This window comes from Mobula hypostoma, chromosome 28, assembly GCF_963921235.1.
Source record: "Mobula hypostoma chromosome 28, sMobHyp1.1, whole genome shotgun sequence".
NCBI lineage: Eukaryota > Metazoa > Chordata > Chondrichthyes > Myliobatiformes > Myliobatidae > Mobula > Mobula hypostoma.
In genome coordinates, this window is record NC_086124.1 from 22,628,824 (window position 1) to 22,651,549 (window position 22,726).

The 22,726-nt window shown below is 50.9% G+C and overlaps 1 protein-coding gene across 1 annotated transcript in view; it reads right to left on the reverse strand.

Annotated features, from left to right (window-relative positions):
• Positions 1-861: 861 nt before the first annotated feature.
• The window catches only part of LOC134338753 (membrane-associated guanylate kinase, WW and PDZ domain-containing protein 2-like), a 63,582-nt gene continuing 41,717 nt past the window's right edge, over positions 862-22,726 (reverse strand). Inside the window, exon 15 of the mRNA XM_063034798.1 lies at positions 862-1,601. Within this exon, the coding sequence (XP_062890868.1) occupies positions 862-1,601 (740 nt within the window). The remainder of the gene's footprint in view (positions 1,602-22,726) is intronic.

Sequence of the window (22,726 nt, forward strand, 5' to 3'; positions counted from 1 at the left end):
CCCTCCACCTCCCACTCTCTACATCCTCACCCACCGTCCAGCCCGTCTCACTCCCTAACCCCTCCTCCACACCCTCTCTGACCCCTCACCCTCCCCTCCACCTTCTCCCCCTCACCCCTCCACGCTCCCCTCCCCCTTCTCCCCCTCACCCTCCCTTTGATCTTCTCTCCCTCACCTCCACCCTTCCTCGCCCAGTAGTAGGGTTAACTGAGTAATTAAGCTAAAGACAGGACCAGTTGAGATTGTGTAAAGAGATTTTAATTAATTCTCAGCATGGAATATATACAAGCAGTTTTAAATCATTAAAATACATGGGCTCTCTGTAAACCAATTATATAACTCTCTCTCTCTCTCTGTGCGGTGGTGTGATGAGGGTCCCACCCCACTTGGGAATGCAGGTGGGTATCAGAGAAGGGATCCCGGGGTCAGAGAAGATCTAACAGCCGGACGACTTTGTGGTGGAGGTTCTGGGGCAGTGGGATTTCGGGGAGACTGGGGATCCCCTCGCTCTCTACGCGTCTCCCACAGTACAGAGCTCCCTCGGTACTGCCGGCTCCTACACTCCACTCCCACGGCGCAGGTCTCCCTCACCAGCCACATCGGCAGCACGGAGTTCGCTCCTCACGATCCCTCCTACAGCGGGGAGATCCTTCACTGCCATCTCCCGAAGCGCGGAGCTCCCTCACCATCCGTCCTGCAGCACGGCGATCCCTCAGCGCCCCCCCCCCCCGCAGCAGAGTTTACTCCTCACCGCCCCCTCCCTCGGCGATCCCTCGATTCCGGGCCCGGTTTAAGGGGAAATATTCAGCTCAACCTGGTGAACCGCCAGCCCCCTCCCGTCTAACAGCCCCTCCCCACCCCTCAGTCCGGAGTCCAGTCCGCCACCTCGGCCAGCAGCCTCTCCCTCGCCGGCACCCTCCAGGGCCCCGGAAGTAGTGGAGGCCTCAGCCGGTGCCCCCCTCGCCGCCCGCAATGCGGGCACCATCCCCCGTCGCGACACTGGACACGGCCCCTCGTAGCGGAGAGCTCGGTAGCTTCCAGCCGCCCTCCCACCAGCGAGTTGAGCAGCCGCTGCCGCTCGAAGGTGCCGAGCTCGTCAGACCCCGGGCACCACTCATCTTCATCGCTATCCCGGTCAGTCCCGCTGCTGCTCTCCTCTCCGGGCGAGGGGCTGGGCTCCCGAGGGAGTGCGTCCCGGGACGGGGGCTCCTGGGTCGGGAGCTGCCGTGGGCGAGTCCCAACTGGCTCACCCAGCTCCTGCAGCCTCGACAGACAGTCAGCATGCTCGGGCCTGGAACCGGGAAGGGCCAGGAGCCCGGGCTGGTCAGTGAGAGACTGAGGATCGGCCCCGTCCACTGGGGAGCTCAGAGGAGCCGGGACGGCCGGGCTGGCAGCATCGTTCAGGGACGTCTCCGGGTCAGCTGCGCCATCCCACTGGCGGCTGTGCGGCCGGGAGGAGGGTAGAGATGCAGGAGGGGGCTGGGTCTCCCGCAGAGAGTGCTGTAGTTTCGTCCCCGCTTGCAGGATGAGCGACAGCAGCTGTTGCGGGTTGGAGGACACGGCCTCGGATCCTCCCTCCGTCCCGTCCGCCGTCTCAGGAGCTGCGGAGGAGAGAGGGGCAGAGTATCACAGAACATCACGCGAGCAGAGTGTGTCAGAGTGACAGTACGACGAAGAGGGAGCTTCACCCTGCGTCTGACCCCAAGAGGGTGTGATGGGACAGTGCGAAGAGAGAGCTGCACTATGTCTGACCCCGGTGTAGAGGGAGAGTCACTCTGTGTCTGACCCCGGTGTAGAGAGTCACTCTGTGTCTGACCCCGGTGTAGAGGGAGAGTCACTCTGTGTCTGACCCCGGTGTAGAGGGAGAGTCACTCTGTGTCTGACCCCGGTGTAGAGAGTCACTCCGTGTCTGACCCCGGTGTAGAGAGTCACTCTGTGTCTGACCCCGGTGTGGAGAGAGAGTCATCCTGTGTCTGACCCCGGTGTAGAGGGAGAGTCACTCCATGTCTGACCCCAGTGTAGATGGAGAGTCACTCTGTGTCTGACCCCGGTGTAGAGGGAGAGTCACCCTGTGTCTGACCCCGGTGTAGAGGGAGAGTCACCCTGTGTCTGACCCCGGTGTAGAGAGTCACTCTGTGTCTGACCCCGGTGTAGAGGGAGAGTCACTCTGTGTCTGACCCCGGTGTAGAGAGAGAGTCACTCTGTGTCTGACCCCGGTGTAGAGGGAGAGTCACTCTGTGTCTGACCCCGGTGTAGAGGGAGAGTCACTCTGTGTCTGACCCCGGTGTAGAGGGAGAGTCACTCTGTGTCTGACCCCGGTGTAGAGAGTCACTCTGTGTCTGACCCCGGTGTAGAGGGAGAGTCACTCTGTGTCTGACCCCGGTGTAGAGGGAGAGTCACCGTGTGTCTGATCCCAGTGTAGAGGGAGAGTCACTCTGTGTCTGACCCCAGTGTAGAGAGTCACTCTGTGTCTGACCCCGGTGTAGAGAGTCACTCTGTGTCTGACCGCGGTGTAGAGGGAGAGTCACTCTGTGTCTGACCCCGGTGTAGAGAGTCACTCTGTGTCTGACCGCGGTGTAGAGGGAGAGTCACTCTGTGTCTGACCCCGGTGTAGAGAGTCACTCTGTGTCTGACCCCGGTGTAGAGGGAGAGTCACTCTGTGTCTGACCCCGGTGTAGAGGGAGAGTCACTCTGTGTCTGACCCCGGTGTAGAGAGTCACTCTGTGTCTGACCCCGGTGTAGAGGGAGAGTCACTCTGTGTCTGACCCCGGTGTAGAGGGAGAGTCACTCTGTGTCTGACCCCGGTGTAGAGAGTCACTCTGTGTCTGACCGCGGTGTAGAGGGAGAGTCACTCCGTGTCTGACCCTGCTGTAGAGGGAGAGTCACCCTGTGTCTGACCCCAGTGTAGAGAGTCACTCTGTGTCTGACCCCGGTGTAGAGGGAGAGTCACTCCGTGTCTGACCCCGGTGTAGAGGGAGAGTCACCCTGTGTCTGACCCCAGTGTAGAGAGAGAGTCACTCCATGTCTGACCCCAGTGTAGATGGAGAGTCACTCCGTGTCTGACCCCGGTGTAGAGAGTCACCCTGTGTCTGACCCCAGTGTAGAGAGAGAGTCACTCTGTGTCTGACCCCGGTGTAGAGAGTCACTCTGTGTCTGACCCCGGTGTAGAGGGAGAGTCACTCCATGTCTGACCCCGGTTTAGAGGGAGAGTCACCCTGTGTCTGACCCCGGTGTAGAGAGAGAGTCACTCTGTGTCTGACCCCGGTGTAGAGAGTCACTCTGTGTCTGACCGCGGTGTACAGGGAGAGTCACTCCGTGTCTGACCCTGGTGTAGAGGGAGAGTCACTCTGTGTCTGACCCTGGTGTAGAGGGAGAGTCACCCTGTGTCTGACCCCAGTGTAGAGAGTCACTCTGTGTCTGACCCCGGTGTAGAGGGAGAGTCACTCCGTGTCTGACCCCGGTGTAGAGAGTCACCCTGTGTCTGACCCCGGTGTAGAGGGAGAATCACTCCGTGTCTGACCCTGGTGTAGAGGGAGAGTCACCCTGTGTCTGACCCCGGTGTAGAGGGAGAGTCACCCTGTGTCTGACCCCGGTGTAGAGAGAGAGTCACTATGTGTCTGACCCCGGTGTAGAGAGTCACCCTGTGTCTGACCCCGGTGTAGAGGGAGAGTCACCCTGTGTCTGACCCCAGTGGAGAGAGTCACTCTGCGTCTGACCCCACGTAGAGGGAGAGTCACTCTGTGTCTGACCCCGGTGTAGAGAGAGAGTCACTCTGTGTCTGACCCCGGTGTAGTGAGTCACTCTGTGTCTGACCCTGGTGTAGAGGGAGAGTCACCATGTGTCTGACCCCGGTGTAGAGGGAGAGTCACTCCGTGTCTGACCCCGGTGTAGAGAGTCACCCTGTGTCTGACCCCAGTGTAGAGAGAGAGTCACTCTGTGTCTGACCCCGGTGCAGAGGGAGAGTCACTCTGTGTCTGACCCCGGTGTAGAGAGTCACTCTGTGTCTGACCCCGGTGTAGAGGGAGAGTCACTCTGTGTCTGACCCCGGTGTAGAGGGAGAGTCACCGTGTGTCTGATCCCAGTGTAGAGGGAGAGTCACTCTGTGTCTGACCCCGGTGTAGAGGGAGAGTCACCGTGTGTCTGACCCCGGTGTAGAGAGAGAGTCACTCTGTGTCTGACCCTGCTGTAGAGAGTCACCGTGTGTCCGACCCCGGTGTAGAGGGAGAGTCACCGTGTGTCTGAGCCCAGTGTAAAGGGAGTGTCTCTCTGTCCCTGGTAGCGTGTGTTTAGAAATACCACACACTGGAACAGTGAGAGTCTGGACACGTCCGAATGTTGATGGAAATGCTCTCACACAGCCCAAAGGGCAAAACGCCTCCCAGCCGTTCAATCTATCTTCTGGAAACATTCGCCTGGGACAACCACGCCATGCAGGGAGAATGCAGTTAGTTGTGGATCTGACATGGGACAGTGGAATCAGTTTGTGGACTGACAAGGGACTGTACGATCAGTTTTGGGGACTAATATGGGGCAGTGGGCTTATTTTGGGGATGACACAGGGCTGTGGGGAGAGAGTGGGGCAGTGGGATTAGTTTGGGGACTGACACAGGGCTGTAAAATCAGTTTTGGGGACTAAAATCAGGCAGTGAGATTAGTTTGGGGACTCACACAGGGCTGTGTGGAGGTACTGGGGCAGTGGGATTATTTTGGGCATGACACAGCTGTAAAATCAGTTTTGGGTTCTGACACAGGGCCGTGGGATTAGTTTGGGGACTGACCCAGGGCTGTGGGGAGAGAGTGGGACAGTGGGATTAGTTTGGGGACTGACACAGGACTGTGGGGAGAGAGTGGGACAGTGGGATTAGTTTGTGGACTTACACAGGACTGTGGGGAGAGAGTGGGACAGTGGGATTAATTTGGGGACTGACACAGGGCTGTGGGGAGAGAGTGGGACAGTGGGATCAGTCTGGGGACTGACCCAGGGCTGTGGGGAGAGAGTGGGACAGTGGGATTAGTTTGGGGATTCACACAGGGCTGTGGGGAGAGAGTGGGACAGTGGGATTAGTTTGGGGACTGACACAGGGCTGTGGGGAGAGAGTGGGACAGTGGGATTAGTTCGGGGACTGAGACAGGGCTGTGGGGAGAGAGTGGGACAGTGGGATCAGCTTGTGAACTGACACAGGGCTGTGAGGAGAGAGTGGGGCAGTGGGATTAGTTTGGGGACTGACACAGGGCTGTGAGGAGAGAGTGGGGCAGTGGGATTAGTTTGGGGACTGACACAGGGCTGTGGGGAGAGAGTGGGACAGTGGGATTAGTTTGTGAACTGACACAGGGCTGTGGGGAGAGAGTGGGACAGTGGGATTAGTTCGGGGACTGACACAGGGCTGTGGGGAGAGGGCGGGACAGTGGGATCAGCTTGTGAACTGACACAGGGCTGTGGGGAGAGAGTGGGACAGTGGGATCAGCTTGTGAACTGACACAGGGCTGTGGGGAGAGAGTGGGCCAGTGGGATTAGTTCGGGGACTGACACAGGGTTGTGAGGAGAGAGTGGGACAGTGGGATTAGTTTGGGGACTGACACAGGGCTGTGGGGAGAGAGCGGGACAGTGGGATCAGCTTGTGAACTGACACAGGGCTGTGGGGAGAGAGTGGGCCAGTGGGATTAGTTCGGGGACTGACACAGGGCTGTGGGGAGAGAGTGGGACAGTGGGATTAGTTTGGGGACTGACACAGGGCTGTAAAATCAGTTTTGGGGACTAAAATCAGGCAGTGAGATTAGTTTGGGGACTCACACAGGGCTGTGTGGAGGTACTGGGGCAGTGGGATTATTTTGGGCATGACACAGCTGTAAAATCAGTTTTGGGTTCTGACACAGGGCCGTGGGATTAGTTTGGGGACTGACCCAGGGCTGTGGGGAGAGAGTGGGACAGTGGGATTAGTTTGGGGACTGACACAGGACTGTGGGGAGAGAGTGGGACAGTGGGATTAGTTTGTGGATTTACACAGGACTGTGGGGAGAGAGTGGGACAGTGGGATTAATTTGGGGACTGACACAGGGCTGTGGGGAGAGAGTGGGACAGTGGGATCAGTCTGGGGACTGACACAGGGCTGTGGGGAGAGAGTGGGACAGTGGGATTAGTTTGGGGATTCACACAGGGCTGTGGGGAGAGAGTGGGACAGTGGGATTAGTTTGGGGACTTACACAGGGCTGTGGGGAGAGAGTGGGACAGTGGGATTAGTTCGGGGACAGACACAGGGCTATGGGGAGAGAGTGGGACAGTGGGATTAGTTTGGGGACTGACACAGGGCTGTGGGGAGAGAGTGGGACAGTGGGATTAGTTTGGGGACTGACACAGGGCTGTGGGGAGAGAGTGGGACAGTGGGATCAGCTTGTGAACTGACACAGGGCTGTGGGGAGAGAGTGGGCCAGTGGGATTAGTTCGGGGACTGACACAGGGTTGTGAGGAGAGAGTGGGACAGTGGGATTAGTTTGGGGACTGACACAGGGCTGTGGGGAGAGAGTGGGACAGTGGGATGAGCTTGTGAACTGACACAGGGCTGTGGGGAGAGAGTGGGCCAGTGGGATTAGTTCGGGGACTGACACAGGGTTGTGAGGAGAGAGTGGGACAGTGGGATTAGTTTGGGGACTGACACAGGGCTGTGGGGAGAGAGCGGGACAGTGGGATCAGCTTGTGAACTGACACAGGGCTGTGGGGAGAGAGTGGGCCAGTGGGATTAGTTCGGGGACTGACACAGGGCTGTGGGGAGAGAGTGGGACAGTGGGATTAGTTTGGGGACTGACACAGGGCTGTGAGGAGAGAGTGGGACAGACTGACACAGGGCTGTGGGGAGAGAGTGGGACAGTGGGATTAGTTTGGGGACTGAGACAGGGCTGTGAGGAGAGAGTGGGGCAGTGAGATTAGTTTGGGGACTGACACAGGGCTGTGGGGAGAGAGTGGGACAGTGGGATTAGTCTGGGGACTGACCCAGGGCTGTGGGGAGAGAGTGGGACAGTGGGATTAGTTTGGGGACTGACACAGGGCTGTGGGGAGAGAGTGGGACAGTGGGATTAGTTCGGGGACTGACACAGGGCTATGGGGAGAGAGTGGGACAGTGGGATCAGCTTGTGAACTGACACAGGGCTGTGAGGAGAGAGTGGGACAGACTGACACAGGGCTGTGGGGAGAGAGTGGGACAGTGGGATTAGTCTGTGAACTGACACAGGGCTGTGGGGAGAGAGTGGGACAGTGGGATTAGTCTGGGAACTGACACAGGGCTGTGGGGAGAGAGTGGGACAGTGGGATTAGTTTGGGGACTGACACAGGGCTGTGGGAGAGAGTGGGACAGTGGGATTAGTTTGGGGACTGACACAGGGCTGTGGGGAGAGAGTGGGACAGTGGGATTAGTTTGGGGACTGACACAGGGCTGTGGGGAGAGAGTGGGACAGTGGGATTAGTTTGAGGACTGACACAGGGCTGTGGGGAGAGAGTGGGACAGTGGGATTAGTTTGGGGACTGACACAGGGCTGTGGGGAGAGAGTGGGACAGTGGGTTTAGTTTGAGGACTGACACAGGGCTGTGGGGAGAGACTGGGACAGTGGGATTAGTTTGGGGACCGACACAGGGCTGTGGGGAGAGAGTGGGACAGTGGGATTAGTTTGGGGACTGACACAGGCTGTGAGGAGAGAGTGGGACAGACTGACACAGGGCTGTGGGGAGGGCACTGTGCAGGTTGGGATGATGTCACTCCCCAGTCGCACACTGCCAGTGTTTTTCAGTGTGTGAGACTCCGCTGTCGGGCTCTGAGATTATGCCAACAGGGCGGTTGCTATGGAGACCCAGTAAATTAACACACAAATACTGCACTCCCTTAAGGAAATTAACCCTCCCACTGCCAAACGCTCCATGCCCCCCTGTGTGGTCTGTCTGAATATTGCCCACCCTGCCCCTCTATTTCTCCAGTAGTGCCCCCCTCACCTTAAATTGCTCGCCACAGGCAGGGAGATGGTACTCAATGGATCTTCCCATTTCTGGTTCCCAAACGAAGCACCCCCACTCTGATCAGCACCTGAACCAAGATGGTCCCATTTTAGTCCATATCCCTCCAACCAGGGGTTCCCAAACTTCTTTTACACCATGGACCCCTACCAGTAACTGAGGGGTCCATGAACCCCAGGTTGGGAACCTCTGCTCTATAAGTTCACCCTTCCATCTGCCACCCTCCAAGGAACCAATTCTCAGCCTGTCCAAACTCAGTCCCTTGAGTCCTGGAAACATCTTGTTCTGCGCTCTTTCCAGTTTGACATTGTTCCAACAGCAGAGTTGGGAATCCCTTGCTCCATAAAATCACCCCTCCATCTGCTACCCTCCACGGAATAAAGTCCCAGCCTGTCCAAACTCTCCCCACAACTTATTCCCTTGAGTCCTGGAAACATCTTGTTCTGCACTCCTTCCAGTTTCACATAGTTCCCATGGCAGGGTGACCAAGACTGAAGCGGTGTGGCCTCTTACACACGAGCATGATGACAGCACAAACTTTATACTGCAGGTCCAGGCATAAGAAAAAGTTGGGAATCTCTGCTCTGAATCTCTCCCACCTGTGTATCTGCCTCAACCACTTCCTCTGGCAGCTCATTCCACATAATGACCACACTCTGTGTGAAGTTGCCGCCCCTCGGGTCTCCTTTAAATCTCTCCCCTCTTACTATCGCTCTCTGCTTGCTGCAGAAGAAAGAAGGTACAAGAGTCTCAGGACTTGCACTACTGGGATCAAGAATAGCTACTACCCTCAACTGTCAAGCTCTTGAACAAAAGGGGGCTAACTACACTCACTTGCCCAACCATTGGGATGTTCTCCCAGCCAATGATCTCACTTTCAAGGACGCTTTATCTCAAAGTATGTTTCATTTTCAAACAATGAATAAATTATACAACCTTGAGATTTGGCTGCTTACAGGCAGCCACAAAGCAAGATACCCAAAAGATCCCAGTTTTAAAAAAAGGACAACGCCCAATACGCAGAGAGAATAAAAACACAAATTAGGCAAACAATAAAGTAAGCATCAGCATTTGGAACAAAATTGAGTCGTTATCTCATGCTCTCGTTATTTATTGCTATTTATTTATATTTGCATTTGCACAGTTTGCTGTTTTCTGCACTCTGGTTGATCTTTCACTGATCCTGTTTACAGTTACTATTCTATAGATTTGCTGGGTATGCCCGCAGGAAAATGAATCTCAGGGTTGTATATGGTGACATATATGTACTTTGATAATACATTTATTTAATTACGTTACATTCCTGCCCTCTGGTTTGTGATTCCCCATCTCTTGGATACAGTGACTGCATCTATCCTATCCAGGCCCCTCGTGACTCTGTACCTTCCTATGAAGTCACTCTTCACTCTGTAATCTCCATAATATAAATCCTAGCCTGTGCAATCTCTCCCTATGACTCAGTCGCTCAAGTCCTGGCAAGGTCCTCGTAAATCTCCTTGTTGTGCATTGAATATTTAATATATGAGTAACATTTTGTGTGTGTAATAATTATATAGCTATATAACAGACACATACACACACAGTACTAAATATATTGGTTGATTAAGCTTTCTTGTTCATTTAATTACTTCATTACAGGCTATATGTGTAAATAAATGCTGAGGCTTTATAAAGCACTGGTGAGGCCTCACTTGGAGTATTGTGAGCAGCTTAGGAAGAGGTTTCAGAGGAGGTTCACAAAAATGATTCAAGGGTTGAATGGCTTGTCATATGAAGAGCTTCGATGGCTCTGGGCCTGTATTCACTAGAATTCAGAAGAGTGAGGGGTGACTTCATTGGAACCTGTCGGATAGCGAAAGGCCTCGCTGAGTGGATGTGGAGAGGATGTTTCCTACGGTGGGGGAGTCTAAGACCAGAGGACACAGCCTTGGAAGTGAGAGGCATCATTTCAGAACGGGAATGAGGAGGAAGTTCTTTAGCTGGAGGGTGATGAATCTGTGGAATTCATTGCCACAAGTGGCTGTGGAGGTCAAGTCATTGGGTACATTTAAGGCAGAGGTTGATAGATTCTTGATTAGTCAGGGCGTGAAGGGATGTGGAGGGTGGAGAATGGGCTGGAGAGGGAAAGTGGATCAGCCATGATGAAATAGCAGCCTCCAAGGGGACCATAACCTCGTCACGGTTCAGAGGCTTGTGTGCCTCAATGATCCAGAGGCTGGAGTCAGCGCTTTATGCTTTGTCCCTTGGCAGGGTCACCCATGCCAAGCAGATCAAAGGGTACAGGCCAGACCAAGAGTGGACCACTGGTCCTCCAAGTGTCGGGGGGTTCAACTCAGAGCAGAGTCAAACCCTGACAAAGTTGTTACGGAAACAGCAATGAAGAATCCTTCCACAGCTGAGTGCGACAGTATTCCTGAGTCTCCCCCAGGCACCTGCATGACTGGCAGCAGTGGAAACGGGGAGGAGGCTCCTGACACGATGGAGGGAGTCCTGCACACTGCCAGAGACGGAGGACCTCCATTGCTGCCCACAGATTCACAGTGAATCGGAGGAAATCGGAGGACGGCAATGGAGGCCAAATCATTGGGTGTATTTAAAGCAGGAGTCGATAGTTTCTTGATTAGAAGGGAGGAGAATGGGGTTGAGAGGGATAATAAATCAGCCATGATGGAATGACAGCAGCAGGCCCAATGGGCCAAATAGCCTCATGCTACTCCTGTGTTCTGTGGCCTAACATAACGTCCCAACTCCTGTAGTCAGTGCCCCATCCAACAAAGGCCAGTGTCTGTCCTGTGACACCACTTTCAGGGAACCAGGTTCAAAGTTCAAAGCACATTTTTTTTTTACCAAAGTAGGCATGTCACCCGACACTACCTTGAGATTCATTTTCTTGCAGGCATTCACAGAACAGAAAAATACAACAGAATCGATGAAAAATTATGCACATAGACTGACAAACAACCAATGTGCAAAAGACTAGAAACTGTGCGAATAAAGAAAAATAAATAATACTGAGAACACGAGTTGTAGAGTCCTTGAGATTGAGTCCTTAGCTTATATCTGTACCCCAGGACCCTCTGTCCTGCAACACTCCTCTGCGCACTGCCATTCACTGAAAGTCCTGTTTTAGTCTCACTTCCCAGAATGTAACGCCTCACAATTCTCCGAACTGAAAGCCATTTGTTCACCCACTTACCCAGATGACCAAAAGATTCCCATATATTTTTTGACTGTCTACAACACCATTTTACTACTATCTGTAAACTTACTTGCCATGCCCTATACATTCATGTCCAAATTGTTCATAAAAGTAATGAACAAAGGTTCCAGCACCGATCCCTGTGGCAGGCCACTAGTTCCAGTGTGAGAGACAACCCTTGATCATCACCCTTTGCTTCCTACCATCGAGCCAATTCCAAATCTGGCTCTCCCTGGATCCCATGCAATCTAGACTAGCCTGACATGAGGGGCCTTGTCAAAGGCAGGCTCGTCAGAATCTCAGATGCTGATGAGGTGGTGTACAGGAGTGAGGCAGGGTGACTGGTTGAGTGGTGTCGCACCAACAACCATGGACTCAATGTTAACAAGACCAAGGAAATGATTGTGGACTTCAGGAAGGAGAAGTCAAGGAAACACACTCCAGTCCTCATCGAGGGATCAGTAGTGGAAAGGGAGAGCAGTTTCAAGCTCCTGGGTGTCAACATCTCTGAAGATCTATCCTGGGCCAGTTGTAGACTGTTCTGTGAGAGCAGTCCGTTTTGCTTTTAGCACGTTTGGGTTCGAGCTAAAGGTAAGGGGCTACGTTGTTCAACTTAGGAATGTAGTGTCAGCCAATCAGGATGGTGGAATTGTGAGAAGGTTCTGGAGAATGCTGGGCAGAGAGATTTTTGTGATACACACTGGTGTGGGTCAAGGTCTTTTGGCGGGAGGTGGGAGAACAGGAGTATGGTGTCCAGTTCTGGTCGCCTCACTATAGGAAGGATATGGAAGCATTGGAAAGGGTACAGAGGAAATTTTACCAGGATGCTGCCTGGTTTAGAGAGCATTGATTATGATCAGAGATTAAGGGAGCTAGGGCTTTACTCTTTGGAGAGAAGGAGGATGAGAGGAGACATGACAGAGGTGTACAAGATATTAAGAGGAATAATAGAGTGGATAGCCAGTGCTCTTCCCCAGGGCACCACTGCTCAATACAAGAGGACGTGGATTTAACGTAAGGGTTGGGAAGTTCAGGGGTATTAGAGGAAGGTTTTTTACTCAGAGAGTGGTTGGTGCATGGAATGCACTGCCTGAGTCAGTGGTGGAGGCAGATACACTAGTGAAATTTTAAAAACTACTAGACAGGTATATGGAGGAATTTAAGGGGGGGGGGTGTTATATGGGAGGCAGGGTTTAAAGGTCAGCACAACATTGTGGGCCAAAGGGCCTTTACTGTGCTGTACTATTCTATGTTCTATAACACAGGAGGGAAGATGGCTGAGGAGGCTGTCCCTGTGCCACAAGGTGCTTTGTGCAGATGAATGGCTTCAAGAAGGAAGGACCTCCCTCCTGTGAGGGAGCCCATTTGTTCGAGATGGATGTCACGCAGACTGAGGGTCCAGCGCGCAAGTTAAAGACAACTTCAAGATGAGCTCCAATTTATGTGCACATTTGGATGGGGTTAACTGTAATGGGCCCTTTTTAATTTTCTTTTTCTTTTCTTTTTCCTACTGACTGTTCAATAAAGCTGAAATTTGTAAATATACTTTCCTTATAATTGTATGCAGTGTACAATCTGTTATTTCTTGTCAACGGGCAATTGCAAGTGGGCAACATTTACACGGTATTCGCTCAGATTGGTCATATCAACCCTAGAAGTATGGCGTTCGAGAAAGGAAGTTTTCTCACCGCTGAGTCCATTGGCTTGTTAGTAAGGGGCTAGCCAGTCGCGTTTATCCAGGTAAAAGGGGATTTCATTGTGGGGGCTTGACCAGGATCTGATTCGCTGTATCACTGTGTATTTGCTGTATGAATTGATAAGGCGGGTTGTGTGTTCAAGCCTGTGTTTAAACGAGTGTCCGGGAAAGTGATTAAGATATGTGATTACGGACATTGCAGAGATTAAGCTTTGGTTCCACGCAAAGAGATTAATCACAACTAATGCTTGTGTTCTGAGTGGGGTGGATATTCAGACAAATTGTTGCTTAGGGTTTTAAGTACCGTTAAAGTATTAGGGAAAGTTATCCTCGTTAAATGGCGTTTCGATCAATTGGCTGTAAGTTAGCCCAGAACAGCAAGGACGTTGCAGGAGTGGGTCTGCTTGGTACGATTGGAGAGATGGGGCCATGGGCCATCCACACTTTTAGAGAAGAGGGGAGGGTAGCCGAGGGTGAATAATTGGGAGGTGAGTATACCGTAGCTGAGGGTGGAAACTTTAAAGGCAAGTTGCTCTGGTTTCCGCCCTGTGAGGGGAAGGAATAGTGTGACGTGAAGGAACTCATGAGTCTTTCAGCGGTTGGTTTAAATCCTGAGCTCATTTTGACTATTACATCACTGGTTGATAAATGCAGAAGTGTATCTGCAGAAAGCCAAAGTTATTTTAGGCTGGGAGTGTTTTCTGGCGCCAAGCCCACACCCAATGGGGAAGAAGAATGTGAGGCTTGGGCTGAGTGGATGTCTCAGTTACTGGATGTGGCAGTGCTCACATAATATGAAAAAAACTGACGGATGGAGAGCTTAAGGGGCCTGACAGCTGATAATAGTGAGGTTCCTCAAAGCAGAGAATCCATTAGCTACATTGGCTAATTACAGCAAGCTCTGGAAGATGCTTTTGGCTCTGCTGGAAGTGCAGCCAATCTTAGAATGAAGTTTAGGCGCGTTCCAGGAGGAAGGAGAGAAGCTGCCTGCCTACATTTTCAGGTTAAAGAAGCTGTGGGAGCATTCAGCTGTCTGAGAGAAATTGCTCGAGGATGGAGCAAGGTGTGAGGGGCGCGCTGTCACACGATGTGATTGCTCTACCTATTCGAATGACCCACAGGATGCGCCCTCCCCCATCTTTTACCGAGTTACTCAGAGAAGTTAGGGAGGAGGAAAACGCGATGGAGGAGAGGGAAGCCTCCGTCAGCAGGGCGAAGTCCTCGGTAGTAGCCTCTGCTGCTAAAGCAACCCCCGATGCCACACAAGTGGGGGTTTTGCAGGACGCCGGGTAAGATCTGAGGGCCGGAGTATTTCAGGTGATTTCGGTTGGTGCTGCCACCTGACAAGGCCGATAGGGGGCCACTGGTGGGACATACCGAGGAAAAGGGCTGCTATTGAGTGGGGTGCCTTGACCAGGAAACCGGTGTTTTCTGTTACGACTGTGGAGAAAATGAACATTTCAAGCGGGAGTGTGAAGGACAGAAAAATCTTCGGAAAGTAAATCTGTGGTTAATCAAACAGATAAGAGGAAAAACTACAGAGGGACCCAGTAAAGAGACAGGCAGGCATTTTGGAGAGGATACATTCCTATCAGTGCATCAAGGGAAACACGAAAGCACAAAACACTATTCCTGAAGGCTTAGTGGGACCAAGCTTTGATCAGGACTGAATGTGTTTATGCTCGAGCCATACTTGACACAAGTTCTCAAGTTACTTTGCTTTGTAGATCCTTTTACAACATATATTTGACCCATTTCCATTGATGTCACTCAGTGCTGTTGAGATTCGGGTGCTTCGTACTGATTAGTACCCATATAACAGTTACTTGTCATCAAAGCTGGAGTTTTCAGAAGATGTTGCAGTAACCGAGACTGTTGACACGCCTGTGTTGGTCTGCCTGGATCCGGTTGAAAAGGGTGGGGCTTCCATTCTTGTGCAAACAAATACTGCAGTCGTGAGCAGGCTTGTGGGAGCATGCGAGGAGAGAAGTGGAGAGAACGTTTTGAAAACCTTGTCCATTCACCCTGGGTTCAGAGCGGCTTTTCAGAAAGTGTAAGTTCCTCCTAAGCAAGAGGATGAGCAGAAATGAGGAACTGTGTGGTATACCCAGTCTAAACCTGTCTGTTACATCCTGGTGGCGTAGCTAGAGTGACAGGAAGCAAAATTGCTGGCACGTCCAAGCAATGGAAAAGCAGATTAACTGAGAAGATGTTGGGACGCGAAGATGCATTTTCTGCTGACGAGTCTGATGTTGGTTACTCCAGAAGTACATGTCACACTATTAGAGAGACCGAGGACACCTCTTTCTGAGAGAGGTCTCGCCGGCTAGCACCAGTGGAGGTTGAAGATGTTTGGCAGCACCTACTTAAACTGAAGGAAGTTAAGTTCAATCATGGAGCAGGGGGAATTGGAGCCGCTGGGAGACACAAGTAATAGACAGAAAGGGTCACAAGGGATGGTTGAAGCTGAAGGAGCTGAAGGTGGGGTAAGGAGATCTCAAAGAGTCAGGAAACCCCCAGACAGGCTGGCCTATGATGCACCAGGGGAAGAGAGTGTTGTGTCTATCCCTCTAGTGAGATATGTCACTACTATTTATGAATTGGAGGTCCTGAGATCATGAAATTCCTTTGAAAACTGTGTTATTAATGATGAGTTGATAAATTTCAAAGTCATGAAGACATGACTATTTTTTGTAAGGGTGGGGGGGGCGGGGAAAAGAGTGTGATGTCCTGGTTAAGATTTTTACTGCTATGCTGCAGGTACAGTATTTCATTTTAGCAGTTCCTGTAAGAGCAGTCTGTTTAGATTAGATTAGATTAGATTAGATTCAACTTTATTGTCATTGTGCCAAGTACAGATACAAAGCCAATGAAATGCATCTGACCAGAAATGCAAAGAATAGTGTTATTTACAAAGTAACTGTGAATAAAAAAAGTGCTACAGCACACAAATATAAAAGTACTGAGACAGTACAATATGGATGCAATACTGCTTAGCGCTGTGATGAGAGGTTCTGCTTCTAGCATGTTAGGGTTTGAGCTAAAGGGGCTATGATTGTTCAGCTTAGGAATGGTGTGTCAGCTAATCAGGACGGTGGAATTGTGAGCAAGTTCTAGAGAACGCTGGGCGGAGAGGTGTCTGTAATGGACACTGGTGTGGGTCGAGGTCTTTTTTGGGGGGGAGCTGGGAGAAGACAGGAGGGAAGATGGCTGAGGATGCTGTCCCTGTAGCACAAGGTGCTTTGTGCAGATGAATGACCTCAAGGAGGAAGGACCAATGCTCCCGCGGGGGAGCCTGTTTGTTTGAGATGGATTTCAAGTGACATTTGGAAGGTCGTGCGTGCTTTCACACAGACTGAGGGTCCAGTCTGTGAGTTAAAGACAACTTCAAGATGAGCTCCAACTTGTGTGTACAGTTGGACTGCGCTGACTGTAATGGGCCCTTTTTATTTTTTTCTTTTTAACCATATAACCTTATAACAATTACAGCACAGAAACAGGCCACCTCAGCCCTTCTAGTCCATGCCAAACTCTTACTCTCACCTAGTCCCACCAACCTGCACTTAGCCCATAACCCTCCATTCCTTTCCTGTCCATATAGTTGTCCAATTTAACTTTAAACAACTGTTCCTACTTTAAGTAACTGTTCCTACCAACTGTTCAATAAAGCTGAAATCTGTAAACATACTTTCTTTATAATTGTATGCAGCATCCAATCTGTTATTCCTTGACGACGGGCAATTGCAAGTGAGCAGCATTTACACAGTATTCACTCAGATTGGGGTGGGGTGGAAACATCTTTGCTCTTCCGGTCTGCTAAGATCCTAGACATACAGAGTTTGAGGAATGTAGTTTTCTCAACACCAAGTCAATTTTCTTGTTAGTGAGGAGCGAACCAGCCACGTTTCTACGGACGCCCGGTAAAAAGACGTTTCACGAAGAAACCACAACAGCAGTTGTACTTCATTAGGGGTTTGAGGGGATTTGATACGTCAGCAAACGCTCCAGCAAATCTATACAGGTGTACCGTGGTGAGCATTCTAACTGGCTGCATCACCGTCTGGTATGGAGGGGCCACTGCACAGGATCAGAAAAGGCTGCAGAGGGTAGAAGACCTGGCCAGCTCCAACACAGACACTGTCCTCCCCAGCACTGAGGCCATCTTCACTGTCGCCTTAAAAAGGCAGCTTCCATAATTAGGAACTGCTCACACCCATGCCATACCCTCTTATCACTACCATCAAGAGATACAGGAACCTAAAGACAAACACTGAACAGCTTCTTCCCCTCCGCCATCAGATTTCTGAACGGACATTGAACCCACCCATAGCTCACTGTTTTTGTTTGCTTCCTGCACACTTGTTCAATCTTCATGCAGTGCACATCTCTTGCTGCACATTTTTACGTGTGGCACAAATACTGCTGCTACAGGACACCGCGCAGGATCGAAAGTTGCAGAAAGTTGGGAACTCAGCCGGCTCCGTCACGGCCACTATCCACCCAGCATCCAGGGCACCTTCAAGGAGCTGTGCCTCAAGTAGGCAGCCTCCATCACTAAGGACCCCACGATCACCCAGGACATGCCCTCTTCTCATTGCTACCATCAGGGAGGAGGTACAGAAGCCTGAAGGCACACACTCAACGTTTCAGGAACAGCTTTTTCCTCTCCGCCATCAGATTTCTGAATGGACAATAAACCCATGCACACTACCTCAGTATTTTTACTCTCTTTTTGCACCACTTATATAGTATTTTAATATATACATCAGATTTCACAACATATGCCAATTCAGGTTCTGATATGGACAATGTCCTCTGCCCTGTCTATCCTTTTGGTTAACCTCTTCGAGGGACTCCAAGACTTTTGTCAGACAAGATTTCCCACAGACACACACAAAGCCCTGCTGACTGTCCATAGTCCGATGTTGCCTATCCAAAGGTTGATAGACCCTGCTCTACAGAATCCCTGCAGTAACTTGCCCGACACATCCAACTAAACACCCTGGCTTGCCGATGCTGCCCTTCCTAAACGACAGAATGGCATTAGCCATGTCTTTCGGAACTTCAATCGGTGAACGATGGAGGTAATATTGCTGCAGTTTTGACTCTGGCCTTCCCACAAAGTCTAAGGATGCACTGGGTCGGGCCCCGGTGATATATCCACCACAGTGTGTGTCCAGGGAGAATTGGAAGATCCTGTGGAGTCTTTTTGCAGTCTCCACCACCACCTTCCTCTTCAAATGATGATGCATCCCCTCTGGTTCAGAAGACTTGTTTACTTAAACGATCATAGCATTTCTGGAGTTCCGATTGGGATTTGGGCGGCAACCTCTTCCTTAGTTAAAAAAAACATTTAGTGTTCTTTCTGTGTCTTTTAATCAGCCTCAGTCTCTGCTATGAACATGACTTCAGTAAGGTCGTTGGTGAAGAAGACAAATGCAATGTTAGTATTCATTTCGAGAGGACTAGAATGTAAAAGGAAGGATGTAATGTCCAGGCTTTATAAGGCATTGGTCAGACCATGTTTGGAGCATTTATAAGCAGTTTTGGCACTCTCCTCTAAGAAAGGATGTGCTGGCATTGGAGAGGGTCCAGAAGAGATTTACAGAATGATCCTGGGAATTAAAGATTTAATGTATGATGGCTCTGAGCCTGTACTCGCTGGAGTTTAGAAGAACGGGGGAAGGTGGGGGGGGGGGAGGGTGTGCTGGCATTGGAGAGGGTCCAGAGGAGATTTATAGAGTGATCCTGGGAATTAGAGATTTAACGTATGAGGAGCATTTGATGGTTCTGAGCCTGTAATGGCTGGAGCTTAGAAGAACGGGGGAGGGGGGGGGAATCTCATTGAATCCTTTCAAATATCAAAAGGCTTAGATAGAGTGGACATGGCGAGGATGCTTCCTACAGTGGGCACAGCCTCAGAATAGAAGGGTGCCACTTGAGGACAGAGATGAGGATGAATTTCTTTAGCCAGAGGGTGGTGAATCGGTGGAATTCATTGCAATGGACGGCTGTGAAGGCCAAGTCACTGGGTGTATTTAAAGCAGAGATTGATAGTTTCCTGGTTAGTAATGGAGTCGAAGGTTATGGAGCAAAGGCAGGAGAATGGAATTGGGAGGGATATTAAATCAGCCATACTAGAATGACGGAACAGCTCGATGGGCTGAATGGCCTAATTTGCTCCTATGTCATAACTCCGCTCCATTTGGCAAAAGCACAATTTCCTGGTGGCCAGCCACTTTAATTCCTATCCCTATTCCTGCTCCGACATGTCGGTTCATGGCCTCCTCGTTTGTCGAGGTGAGGCCACTCTCAGGGTGGAGGAGCAACACCTTATATTCCCTTTAGCTAACCTCCAACCTGATGGAACGAGCATCGGTTTCTCATTCTGGTGATCTTTTACTCTCCCCCTTCCCTCTTCTTCCGTTCCACAGACTGGCCTCTTACCTCACCACCTGCGTATCACCTCCCCCCAGTGCCCCTTCCCCTTCCCTTTCTCCCACGGTCCCCTCTCCCCTCAGATTCCTTCATCTTCGGCCGTTGACCTTTCCCACCCACCTGGCTTCACCCGTCACCTTCTAGCCAGCCTCTCTACCTTTTTATTCTGGCATCCTCCCCCTTCCTTCTCCGTCCTGAAGAAGGGTCTCGGCCCGAAACGCCTGCTCTCTATTCATTTCCATGGACGCTGCCTGACCTGCTGAGTTCCTCCGGCAGAGTATGAGTGTGAGTGTGAGTGTGTGTGTGTGTGTGTGTGTGTGTGTGTGTGTGTGTGTTACAATAATGTACAAATACCTCCTCCCTGCTAATTTGTTTGTGGTCCAAGGCACCACCATTCACTTGTGTCTGGTCCTTGGCTCCAGTACTCGTCTCCGCGGTAAATACTGACCATGTATTGCAATGTACCGCTGCCACAAAACAACAAATTTCACAACATATGCCGGTGATATTAAACCTGATTCTGAAATACTCTGGGAAGAGCTGACTTTCTCCTGTAGCTCAACACTGATCTAAAAAGGGACCTACTTGATCCCTCTTGAGCCATCCGAATCAGAATCACGTTTAATATCTCACCACACATCAAAGTTGCTGGGAAGAGGTACAGCCGACGTTTCGGGCCGAGACCCTTCGTCAGGACTAACTGAAGGAAGAGCTAGTCAGAGACTTGAAAGTGGGAGGGGGAGGGGAGATCCAAAATGATAGGAGAAGACAGGAGGGGGAGGGATGGAGCCAAGAGCTGGACAGGTGATAGGCAAAAGGGGATATGAGAGGATCATGGGACAGGAGGCCCAGGAAGAAAGACGGCGGGGGCGGGGGGGGGAACACAGAGGATGGGCAAGGGGTATAGTGAGAGGGACAGAGGGAGAAAAAGGAGAGAGAGAGAGAGAAAGAATGTGTGTATATAAATAAATAACGGATGGGGTATGAGGAGGAGGTGGGGCATTAGTGGAAGTTAGAGAAGTCAATGTTCATGCCATCAGGTTGGAGGCTACCCAGACAGAATATAAGGTGTTGTTCCTCCAACCTGAGTGTGGCTTCATCTTTACAGTAGAGGAGGCCGTGGATAGACATATCAGAATGGGAATGGGACGTAGAATTAAAATGTGTGGCCACTGGGAGATCCTGTTTTCTCTGGCGGACAGAGCGTAGGTGTTCAGCAAAACGATATCCCAGTCTGCGTCGGGTCTTGCCAATCTATAGAAGGCCACATCGGGAGCACCGGCTGCAGTATATCACCCCAGCCGACTCACAGGTGACTTCTCTAACTTCCGCTAATGCCCCACCTCCCCCTCGTACCCCATCCGTTATTTATTTATATACACACATTCTTTCTCTCTCACTTTTTTCTCCCTCCGTCCCTCTCACTATACCCCTTGCCCATCCTCTGGGTTTCCCCCCTTCCCCCTTTTCCTTCTCCCTAGGCCTCCCATCCCATGATCCTCTCATATCCCTTTTGCCAGTCACCTGTCCAGCTCTTGACTCCATCCCTCCCCCTCCTGTCTTCTCCTATCACTTTGGATCTCCCCCTCCCCCTCCCACTTTCAAATCTCTGACTAGTCTTCCTTCAGTTAGTCCTGACGAAGGGTCTCGGCCCGAAACGTCGACTGTACCTCTTCCTAGAGATGCTGCCTGGCCTGCTGCGTTCACCAGCAACTTTGATGTGTGGTGCTTGAATTCCCAGCATCTGCAGAATTCCTCGTGTGCACGTTTAATATCTCTGGCATATGTCGTAAAAATTTGTTGCTTTTGCAGCCGCAGTACATTACAATACATAATAAAAACTGTTAAATACAGTAAACATATATACAAGTTAAATCACATAAGTAGTGTCAGAAAAATGCAGTGAGGTACTGTTCATGGGTTCAATGTCCATTCAGAAATCTGAATTGTTGGGTGTGTGCCTTCGGGCTCAATGAGAACAGGGCATGTCCTGGGTGATGGGGGTCCTTAAGTCAGGTCAAGTCACTTTTTAATTGTCATTTCAACCATAACTGCTGGTACAGAACATAGTAAAAATGAGACAATATTTTCCAAGAGCGTGGTGCTCCATGAAACAATACAAAAACTACACTAGACTACAGACATGAGGAAATCTGCAGATGCTGGAATTTCAAGCAACACACGTAAAAGTTGCTGGTGAACACAGTAGGCCAGGCAGCATCTCTAGGAAGAGGTACAGTCGACATTTCGGGTCTCCCCCTCCCCCTTTCAAATCTCTTACTGGCTCTTCTTTCAGTTAGTCCTGACGAAGGGTCTCGGCCCGAAACGTTGACTGTACCTCTTCCTAGAGATGCTGCCTGGCCTGCTGCGTTCACCAGCAACTTTCATGTGTGTTACTAGACTACAGATCGACCCAGGACTGCATAAAGTGCACACAACAGTGCAGGCATTGCAATAAATAATAAACAAGACAATAGGCACAGTAGAGGGCAGTAGGTTGGTGTCAGTCCAGGCTCTGGGTATTGAGGAGTCTGATGGCTTGGGGGAAGAAACTGTTACATAGTCTGGTCGTGAGAGCCCGAATACTTCGGTGCCTTTTTCCAGATGGCAGGGGGGAGAAGAGTTGATATGAGGGGTGGGTGGGGTCCTTCACAATGCTGTTTGCTTTGCGGATGCAGCGTGTGGTGTAAATGATGGATGCAGCCTCTTTGAGGCACCGCTCCTGGGGGGTGTCCTGGATGCTGATCAGGCTGCCGCACATGGTGGAGATGACTGAGTTTACATATACTAAATATGAGTTTCCGAAGAATCGACTGGGACTTTCCTGCCTGATCCACCGCACGCCTTCTCTTAGCTCTCCTAAGTGCGCTCCGCAGAAAAGGCCCTTCGGCCCACAACGTCGAGCCAAATTAATTAAACTAGCAATCAAACGCCCAAGTAATCTAACCCCGCCTGCCTACGCAACGCCCATACTGTGACGGAGAGAGCGCGGTAAACACACTCCTGACAAGCAGGCATTTATTTACACACGTACAGACATCGGCTCAGCCGCCGCTGCGGTGAGTGTGCGCACTTCAATGTCTTGCCCCGGTACGTTCTTATGATGGGTCCCGATCCAAGCTGATGCGCCCGGGCTGGATTCCCCGGCATATACAGCAGAATATTCCAATTCGTTAGGAATGGGGATGTGCAAATCTGTACCTATTTATACTATATTTAAGACTGATACTCCTGCTTATTTTGTAAAACTACTGTAACTACATTGTGGGGTCCATCAAGTCCTACGTTAACTTTGTTGGTAATTAAAGATGCCGATTTCAAGGAACTCTTTGCTCTCAGTGAGAGCCACCATGTGTTCACACTATACAGATAGTGTGGAGCTATGTGTGTTTTCCAG